At 42.8% G+C, this 11058-nt stretch overlaps 1 protein-coding gene across 1 annotated transcript; it reads left to right on the forward strand.

Moving 5' to 3' along the window:
- The first annotated feature begins 404 nt into the window (after positions 1-404).
- On the forward strand, positions 405-5138 carry LOC133929773 (gibberellin 2-beta-dioxygenase 1-like). The gene is made up of 3 exons (XM_062376548.1): positions 405-978; positions 3737-4163; positions 4749-5138. The coding sequence occupies exons 1-3, from the start codon at positions 551-553 to the stop codon at positions 5043-5045; spliced, it is 1152 nt and encodes a 383-aa protein (XP_062232532.1). The 5' UTR covers positions 405-550; the 3' UTR covers positions 5046-5138.
- The last annotated feature ends 5920 nt before the right edge of the window (positions 5139-11058 follow it).

An 11058-nucleotide genomic window follows, 5' to 3' on the forward strand; every position in this document is an offset into this window, starting at 1 on the left:
AGTACTGAAGTATCAGTGCCGGTTCATTCTAATAACCAGTTTAACCGGTACTGATACTCAGTATCAGTGCCAGTTTAACCGGGCTCGACCATCGATCGAACACGGGAAGTTACGAGCCGGCACTGATGCTTCATCAGTGCTGTTTTGTACCTAACCGGTACTGATGGGGCGGCACGAATGACCATTTCTATTGTAGTGTACCAATCTCGGTACTCTAGGTATTAAGAGATTTCTTAATACAAATGTCAAACTAACTTAAGCACAAACTTATGGTCAAGACATCAAGTCAAAAAGATCAACAGGACAGGTCCATGGGTCAGCATTTCAATAGGAATCTCTCTCACACACATCCAGACGCCCATATAAACGCCACCACTCTCCCCTCCACTTCAAAGGCCCCTACACTACACACCTCTGACCTCTCTCCTCTCGTAGAAGTGTGTGCATCCATCTCTCTCCTCTCTCCTGCCATATTTCACGCATTGCACTGTACTAGCTTGCACGTACTCACGCACAACGGCACAAGCCAGTGACAACCTCACGCCGCACTATGGTGGTGCCTTCGTCGACGCCGGTGCACCAAGAAACGGCGGCGCTGTCGTCGCCGACGTCCCACGGCGGCGTCGCCGCAGGCGGTGGCGGCATACCGACAGTGGACATGTCGGCGCCGCGCGGCCGTGGCGCACTGTCGCGGCATGTGTCACGCGCGTGCGCGGAGCACGGCTTCTTCCGGGCGGTGAACCACGGCGTGCGGCCGGGCCCCGCCGCGCGTCTGGACGCCGCCACCACGGCCTTCTTCGCACTGGCGCCGCAGGACAAGCAGCGCGCCGGCCCGCCGAGCCCGCTCGGCTACGGCTGCCGCAGCATCGGCTTCAACGGTGACGCCGGCGAGCTCGAGTACCTGCTCCTCCACGCCAACCCCGCCGCCGTCGCGCACAGGGCCAGGTCCATCGACACCGATGACCCCTTGCGCTTCAGGTATACAATTAAGTATACCTACGCTACGACTCACGTACACTATGCATGCATATATATATATACGTGGCATATTGTGAAGAATAACAGTACGAGGCTTAAACTTTTAAGGTAATCCACATACTTGTAAAATAATTGCTAATAAATTACTCTCTCCGTTCTATTTTAAATGTCGTTTTGGCCTCCGCACATTGCGACGGGTTGCATATCATAATCCTACACCTGTTTTAATGTCTCACTTATGCTAGCTCTCAGCTGAGTATAGTGTGGTTAGGTGTAAAATAAAAGGTTTATTTTGGTTAGGTTTTCCTATCTTTTGTGCCTGGAGGTGTCAGGTGATGCAAGCATCGATCTGATATTTATCTTTGTTGTATATTATAGTTAAGGTACACATGATGTGTACATGCATGCATAGAATAGGTTTGGGTTGAGCAAGGAGCTTTCTGCTGAGTACAATGTTGATACTTTGTGTTTAGAAGTCAAGAGAGAACTTGTGCTTGTCATGCATGCACTCCTCCTCGAACTGGGCATGCTTTGCCTATCTCTAGTTTGGCTGGTTTTCTTGCCATTTTCTGATGCACTACATGTCAACATAGTTTCCTTCAAATGTAAAAAAAAGGTTGTGTGCAGTGTATAGGTGTTCCTTGGATTTTGAAAAACTATCCAACAACTTAAGCCCAATACAAGTATTAGTTTTCTTACAAAGCAATCCATTGATCATTGATAATATATACAAACTTTTCCATGGTAAATAGAAAAGAGAATAATAGTTCCACAACAACGTGTGGATTCAATCCTAGCACATATTAATTTGAACATTTCACTGCAATTGAAGAAAGAAAAACATTTCATTCAAGACATTGTTACGTGTGATTTTGTAATTGCACTGATTTATAGTTATATTATTTTTATCTATTTTAGCGTTTAGGGGATATTTTTTAGTTAATGGTAGAACTAACAACCAATGTTGTCAATTTCAGAAAGGCCGCCCCATCAATTGAATTGTGCAAATGCATGACTACATAGCTTTCAAAACATAATTATCACAATAATGCACAATTGATGTAATGATAGGCAGGGCAATGATAAGTTAGTTCCAACAATTTAAGAGCATACATAGCTAGTTTCTAAAGCAAAAGAAAAGCACAAATTGATGGGACATAACAAACTTGACAGCTCCACATAATGGGCTTATAAGATTTTCTGATGAAAGTTAGGTATAATAGTCTTACCAAAAGAACATATGAAAACAAAACAACTAGCACATTACTATTGATTGTTTCCATTTCCCGCTCAAAAATCTGTTATTTTCCTTGTGATAGAGAAAGCTCTTGCCCATGCTGTGAGAACATGCCTCGCAATTGACTGAGCATAACAAATCAGATGATCTTTAACTATTTTTGTGCATGCTGAATGAGAAAGCTCACATCCATACAATGCTAGGAGAGAGTACTCACCAATCACTACACAGCCAGGCCAGACAGTGGCCTAATTTATCAGAGTTAGTAGATACAAAATAAGATGAAAGGGACAAGAAAACCCTCTCTTCTGAGGTAGTTAGAAGACCCCTCTCAGTGTCAGGCCCCTCTCCAACAAACTATGAGTATTTGCACGTCAATGAATCCGACATATATGCAGTGGTCTTCACTTAATAGCAATATCCAACCACCAACTGATGCAGCTAATAAGTAGCAACAGAGTACTTATTACATCCATAGCTACTAGATAGCTCTAACAGCTTAAATTGCAAAGTACACTAAGTTTCATACAGAAAATGATGTGTTCAGTTGGCAATCGGATATACATCGTATATAATTTTGGAAATGCATTCTCTTTGTTCTCCATCAACTATGCATTAATAATTGATAATATAGCAACTAGTAAGCAGTACAAGATTGTTAACTGCCTTTTCGATCGCATCAAAAGTCTAAGCTTATAGACACAGCAGTTGAGAAACACACAGTTGTAAAATGCTAATTCATTGATACGATAAGAATTAGCTATCTAAACTAATGTAAGAATGATGCAAGGATAGAATAGAAATGACCTCACAATCTTTGCAGTAACCATTTTGCCATAAAAAATGAAAGACAAGAAGCTGCAAAGAAGAATAACCCTCTTTTTGTCATGGAACAAAGACAGTACTAAGTATGGCCCATAGTGAAGTACAAAAGCTTGATACGAATAAAAGTGATACCCAGGCCCCCCCTGAAGAGCATATCCATGCTATCCATATAAAGCCAAGCAAAGGAAAGGAGGTACACATGCTGATATGCAAAGGGTCCTCTTTATGGTAAGATGAATGAAATGTCCCAGTGGCAGGGCAGTGATGTATGATCCAAGCACTGATGGGTCTTTCCATGGAGTACTGAAAAAAAAGCATGCCCAATCCTGTCAAAAAACCATTTGCCCATCGAAAATCGGTCACCCCAGTGGCATGATGTGTACGGCTGATTCAGAGATATCCATGCATCACAAGAAACGAATATGGCACGTGCATGGATGCTGGTTCTGCACAGTCCAGATGCATACATAGCATCAATTTATCAGCATTTCTCAGGCAGAGGCTGCAGCTTTTGAGCTGCTGCATCTTCACACATCAATCAGTCAAATTCTTCCCATCTTTCGTTAGTCTTCTTTTTCTTTGTCATGGCACACACCCAATCGATCTTGTGATAACTGCATTCTTTTGATTAAAAATAGATCTTTTGTTGATTTTAGCTCACATGCTGATATCGATTTTTCTTCACTATTGTTGCAGTACTGTGGTGAACGAGTATGTGGAAGCAGCGAGGCAGCTTGCATGTGAGATTCTGGACCTGTTAGGAGAGGGGCTAGGGCTCAAGGACCCCAGGTCCTTCAGCAAGCTCATCACAGACACTGACAGCGACTCCCTCCTGAGGATCAACCACTACCCTGCAGCATGCACCATTCACAAGCTTGATCATGACGACCAATGCAAGATGAAGAGCATTGTGAGAACCAAGACTGGCAATGGCGTGAATCCGACAGCAGGTGCACGGATCGGGTTCGGTGAGCACACTGACCCGCAGATCCTCAGCTTGCTCCGAGCAAACGACGTCAATGGTCTGCAGGTGCTTCTGCCCAACGGCGAAGGCAAGGAAGTGTGGGTTCAGGTGCCGGCTGACCCCTCAGCTTTTTTTGTCAATGTTGGTGACCTCCTCCAGGTATTGATACCAATTCACCTAAAAACAAACAGTGCAAGATAGATTAACTTTCAGAAATTTGCTTTTATATATGAACTACTTAGAAAATTAAATTAGCAGACACTAAAACAAGCAAAGAGATAAGGCACTACTCAGCACCCAGCCATCAGCATTCACATATGAAAATGAATTAGCAACTTCCGTTTTAGTGCTTCGTAAAATAGATTATTTACCTACTAAAAACATGAAAAAGAAATGATCTGTATTTGATTCGGATTCTGATTGGACACCACACCATGTTAGCTATTGCCCCTTTTGTCAAAAGATGCGTCTCCACTGATATTTTTGGACCTGTTTTTTTGGACTGCGTCAAGTACATCTTACCAGCTGACAAAAGTTCCTGTTATCGTCCTGCAACTACATCTCAATCTAACAACTACGCTTACTATTTTTTCTTCCAAAAGACGGTATGAGATTTACCGATGTTATTAGAGAAGAAGTAAAGATGGACAAAAGTTCAGTACAACATTCTGGCCTCGATACAAATATTTTGTTTCCCTGAAACTTGCTTTGGATTCAATTCTCCCCTGCCGTTCTTGTTCCTAGGCTCTGACGAACGGGAAGCTGGTAAGCATCCGGCACAGGGTAATTGCAAGTGCCTGCAGGCCAAGACTGTCCACAATCTACTTTGCAGCTCCACCACTGCATGCACGAATCTCGGCGCTCCCGGAGACGATCACAGCCAGCGCACCACGCCAGTACCGGCCCTTCACCTGGGCTGAGTACAAGAAGACAATGTACTCGCTCCGCCTGAGCCACAGCCGCCTCGATCTCTTCCACGTCGTCGTCGTCGACGACGACGACAGCAACAACGTCGGCGATGGCGAAGGAGAACAAGAATAGGGAGCACCTGTTGAAGTGCAGGCAGTGTGTTTTGTGGGGACTAGGTAGGTAGAATTGTCCCCAAAATTTTGGCTCTCTGGCTTCAATTGCCAGATATCGATCTCATCGGTATTGTGATGGTCTAGTGTTGCGAGTCTGCGAATGTGTAATAGTAGTTAGCTTGTACAGAAGTCATGGTTGTATGGTACTGATGTACTGTTGCATTTTCAGCAGTTGGTTGTTCCCTCCCAACTTTTATTTTATTATCTCCTCTTTCTATTGTTGCGGTAAAAATCCAAAAATAAGCCATAGACGTAACTGTATTTATTAAAATAAAAAAATATATTAGCATATTTACAAATCTAGTATTTGTATGCAGCATTTCAAATACCGAAAAATCGATTCCGGTATTTGAGGTACCGAAAACTTCTGTAATCGGCACCTAATACAGTAATCAGTATCGTATTCAACACATTAGATGACGAATACAAGCCAGCCTAAAGCGATGGTCGCGTCGTTTCACTTTTGCCACTTCTTTGACCCCACGCGCTGTCGTGTTTCGCTATAAAATACGAGCGGACATGTTTTATAGCACAATTTAGTTTTATCAGGGTACGAGCGAATAAATAAAGAAAGGAATTGGATAATTGAGTGTGTTATAATTTTATCGATATTTTATTATTCATTTAATGTATTTGTGTAGGTAACTTTTTAGGAAGTAACGTCGAGAGGATACAAATTCTAATTTGTCGAACAATAATAGTTGTGAAGTACGATTATCACATAACCTGATATAGACGTTACATATGCTGATAAACATTACATGCGATATGAGGTTTTTCGTCGCTGTGCCAGTGGACCCTAACTATAAAGAGATGACGACAACAAACGTTGACATGTACGGTACGGCTAAAAACTAACTTAATAGCGTACCGTTGCTAAACCAAACATGCCTTAGGGAATGAAAATAGACTGGATTATAATAGATACTCTCTACTGAGTGCACCTAAGATATTTGCCTTTTCGCATGGCATCAGATCATCCGCTTTAGCGCGACGGGCCCTCTCCCGCTTCCTTTCCCTCTCTTATTCACGTACATCAGCCGTAGTACGCTCCTTGACTATCTTCCTCATACGCTCCTATTCCTGACACTTGAGTCATAATTTCTCCTGCTGTTGCTTGTACTCCCGACGTTCGTACGCTTCTCTCCTCCACCGCATGCTCATGTAGACCCACCGCTTCTGGTGCGCATTTTGCTCCATATCCAGTCATTCCATGAAGTCACAAATAGATGGAGGAGACTGGACAAATGAAACAAGAGGGTAGATTAGTCAGACAATATATGAAATCATACAGAAAGTGCCACTTTAGTTATATATGTCGCTATACCAGTGGGTACTCGTACAATCCATATTGTGACTTGTCGTACTGGTAGTTGGCACACATGAAAAAACGTAAGGTATAGGGGTAGGAGATGTCCTAAGACTCGTGAAGCCTAAAGGGTCACCACAGAAGCACATAGGCAGTTCGACCCCCTGAGGGATGAAAATTCCCTAATGTTTTTTAGGTGGGTTTGGTGGAGCTGAGAAAGACATTGAAGTTGAGAGAGCTGAGAAATGAGTATTCTATCTATGGATGAGGGTGAGGTTATATATGTTGGTTGGGGGCTGTTAAACGAAATAAATAGTCTTGCCTGTTATTTGCATAGTTCGTAGTGCATAGATGTTGAATACCTAGATCATGTCAAGCTGGTGGAGAAAAGCAACGACGCAAATTAGCGAAAGAATGCCAACTGTGCTAGTTAATACTATCAGAGTAAGATAGTTGTTGTCTCCGAGGTATTAATGAGAAATTGTAAGGATGGGTACTAGTAAATCCACCATCATTTTCAGGGTCATCAATATCCTCCGAAGATGGAGGCCTCAGAGGGAGGGGTTATTGTGGCATGAAATCGTTGTCGTCGTCGTCATCTTAAGTTATCACAGTAGTAGCACGTCCTATTTTCTTGTCGGTTGTACTCTATCTCGATGTTGTGCATGAACACCCTCTTGCAGTGATCATTGAATATTCTCTTGTATTACTGCATGAACGTCGAGGCATTGGGGTATGAAATCATCATCCTCATCGTCCTCGTCATTTTCTGGATGAGTAGTAGAGGGCGCTCTTATACCCCTTAGGTTCACTGTCCGTCATCGTCTTCTACGCGAACCAGGCATGACACCCTCACCGAAGAGCATATACATGACCAAGAAGTTTTTTGATGTCTTTGTTGATCAATTGTACGTCTTCCGGAACGCCTAACACAAAAGAGGAGCATTCGAATCAATGGAAAAAAGATAAGTAGGGTAAGCATATAGGAAATTACGAACCTGAATGTGGGATGAAAAAAATATCCTAATCCCTTTTTCCTTCTTTGAATCTTTTAGTTTTAGTCAGTTCATGAAAAAATTTAGAACTGAACCATTTCCTTGTATCTGAGAAGAACTTTTAACATTCGAGATTATGCAGGACTATACACGAAAGATCCTTTTTTGGCTCTCTCTTTAGCCCTATAAGAAGCCCTCGTACCTTAATGAAAGGAAAATAGGAATTTTTTGTTAGGTATTTGACCAAATAGGGGTCGGATAACATCATTATCATTCTTTGCCTCTAGAGAAATCTAGAACAGAAGGAAGGTCAGTCAGTTTGCACACCTTGAGATACGTTTGAAGCTGCTCGTGCAAGAGGGTCCTAAAGTCCTCGGTGGTTATATATTGGAGCGAAGCGTAGAACAGAAGGGTCTTATATGCAATTTAGCCACAACTTGGATTAGGTTGCTCTCCTTGAAGGGATCATCATTCCCTTCACGCACAACTTACAATGAGGCATTAAGTGCTATATGAATCGTTATAGGTGTTCATGGAAAGCCTATACTCAAAGATCCCGCCATAGATTTATTGATCATTTACTGCAATGTTATGGCTCTGTACCAAAGCACGAATCTTTGATTATTTAAGAAACATTAAACAAGTATTAAATATCACAATTATTTGACAAACATTACATAAATTGTCTGCCAAAATTATTTGACAAATATTACATAAACTAAAAATAATTAAATTAACAATACAGTGAATAGTATATAATATGATTGACTACGATAATAAAGTCAATAATACATGTGTCGTTAAAAAGTACAAGTGCACCAAACAACTGCACTAGCGACTTAATGACGACGACACCGCACACAATCCCCAAAAGTGTACACGTCTACGTCTAGTGGCCATCATCCCAGCGGCCTGCACTGGCCCCTGTCTCATGTTCCATTGCTCGTCATCATCAATGTTCTACCCTGTGAGACCCCCACCGAACGTGTATCCAGCCCCGCTAATTCTGCCCTGCATGTACCATAAAGAAGGATCCTCATGCGGCAGTGTGAACGTCCTTAGAACGTGCTCCAACAGAGTCCGGTGTGCCGAAGGCTCGCCCTGCTGGTACCACTATGAATCCTCAAGTGCATCAGGATATTCAGGGTACTGTGCACTGAGAAGCTCGGTGAAGCTGGCAGCTTATATTGCAGCAACCTAGTCAAAATCATGTGTGCTGCTCCAGTCAGGCGTCTGTTGCGTGCAGTCAATAACGTCTTCGTGACGAGTTGATGCTGTAGGCAGAGGTGTCAGCGTAGCTTGAGGTGGTTGTGTCCACTGCGGGGCCTATGAACCTAGTGTACACTGCTCGAGCGTAGAAGCCTATGTGCACTTCTCGCGATGCTTCGTAGCAGAAGGTGCCTCTTGCGACTGTGCCTGAACGGGTTCACCACGGGCATGGACGAGCGCCTGCTATGGGAGGCACGAGACGGGTTTATAGCTGGTAGGTCATATCCTCTCCAACACGGGGCACAACCACCTAGACCACGTATAGCAGACAGGAAGTGGGACCCTCTTGTCCTCATATAGTCCCGGAGAGGATTCCGATCTCTTCGCATTGATGACCCGCTAGCTTCCCCACAAGCTTGCTCCGCCTGTGTATGCATCACGTACGCCTCTTCTGTCTGTATAAGATGAGGGTTATGTCAGTTATACAGAGATCTAACCAATAAAATCGTTATAAGTACCACAGTAATTACCACAACATGAAGAATGCGGGCACGATCCTCTGGGAAGGGTCTGGGGCCTAGGTGTACAAGTTCAATGAGTAAGGTGGCACGCGTGCATGGACGATACTACGAAAGGTACTCCTAGTACGTGGTGTCGTCGTATTGTCCAGCAGGAACGACGACATCCCTGTGAAAATCATTTGTCCCATATGGTTCTCGTCATACCGCTGCTGAAGAAGCTCAAGAAGACCACCATAAGCCATGACAATAATTTCAAGCTATATGGTTCAAAGTAGGTGGATAACAAATTAGAATATATTACAAACTTCATGGTTCAATAACTGTGTGAATAACAAATAAGAATATATCACAAGCTTTGTGGTTCAATAAATAGGTGAATAACAAGCTTCATGGTTCAATAAAAAAAAATCGTATGTGATGCCAGTACCAAACGAGATATTACAAAATAAGAAGTATAACTAATAGGTGAATAATAATTTAGAATACAAACCATGACTTTGAATAACTTCAAACAATAAACTAAAATGCAAGAACTCTCATACACTATAGTTCGATAGTGGCTTGATAGTTTACTGTCAGGTCAGACATGTCCTCCTGTCATGGCCAGGTTGTTTACAAAGTTTGTACTTGCATAGGCCATCAACAGCATATGTTTCATCTATGTCACCTTGCAGCCTCGTGGCTCTAGGACTTTCAGGATCTGTGCGTCGTGCTCGGGGATAAGGTACCCACTTAAGCCCGTCGATCGCTTTGTAGCTGCTTCTAATGTTGAAAAACCACATCTTTGGAAGTCATGTGTTCCTCAATGCATCGATTATGAAGTACGGTGCTACGTACTATGATTCGTCATTGCCGCCCATGTCCCTACAAGTGGCTAAGATATGCGAGCACGGGATATGATGCAGTTTTGGCTTATTGCATGTGCACTTCACCTTGTGAGGCCCAAGTTGACATTTGCTACACGGTGTCCCATGCGCTATACCCTGAAGCATACCTATGGCGGCACATGACCTCGAATTCATTATTGACTAGGTCGTAGATACTCGTCCGATGAAAGTGTGTCTTGTTCCTCCTTCTATATATGATTTCCTCTATCTTAGGTGTGAATCGTATGTTGCAATTCATAGTAGCATTACCACGGTCTCGAAATTAGTCCTCCGTTCTATAGAATATGAGCTCAATGATGACACATAACAAGAGGCTCCATACTCCATTTAGGACATTGTTGAACACCTATACTATATTCGTTGTCATGATGGTGTACCTAATATGGGATACAATAATTTTAGAAGACCTAATTGCATAAGAAATGGTATAATATGATCATTTAAATTCTATGTGCTAACCTGGCACCGTGAGTGTCATATATTAGGGCCCCACGCTCCGTCGGCTTCCCCGCTATCCACTGGCTGAACGTAGCACGTGAACTGCTAACGATAGTTTGTTGATCTGTTATTATCTTGTGAGTGGTCTCATTTAGCTCTCACCACATCTCGTTAAACTTGCATGCTAGTTCTACAGACACAACCCTTTGAATATCTTTACAAGTGACTTGTTGCGGTACCCTATGTACAGGTTCACTCCTAAGTGTCGCATGCACCATCTTCTCTCTACATTAAGCTATGCAAAGGAGTAGTTTGTGTTATCATGCAGCACGTCTAACACATACAAAAGATTCTTATTGCGGTCTGAGATGATCCAAACTCGTTTCTTGTTGCCCACGACACATGTCCTCACCAAAGTGAGGAACCATAAGTAGGTGTTATTGTTCTCATTCTCAACCATTGCAAAGGCGAGAGGAATGATCTGATTATTTGCATCCACCGCTATTGCTGTCATAAGGGTATCATGGTACTTGTTGCTAAAAAATGTGGCATCCACGTATACAACTGACCTGCAATGTCTGAAAACTTTGATGCATTGTCCAAAGGATCAGAA

This window comes from Phragmites australis, chromosome 9 (genome assembly GCF_958298935.1).
Source record: "Phragmites australis chromosome 9, lpPhrAust1.1, whole genome shotgun sequence".
In the NCBI taxonomy this organism is placed as follows: Eukaryota; Viridiplantae; Streptophyta; class Magnoliopsida; order Poales; family Poaceae; genus Phragmites; species Phragmites australis.

Coding starts and splice junctions, on each gene's coding strand:
- LOC133929773 (XM_062376548.1), top strand. CDS start 551: ATGGTGGTGCCTTCGTCGACGCCGGTGCACCAAGAAACGGCGGCGCTG. Junction 979..3,736: donor GATGACCCCTTGCGCTTCAG/GTATACAATTAA, acceptor CTATTGTTGCAG/TACTGTGGTGAACGAGTATG. Junction 4,164..4,748: donor ATGTTGGTGACCTCCTCCAG/GTATTGATACCA, acceptor TCTTGTTCCTAG/GCTCTGACGAACGGGAAGCT.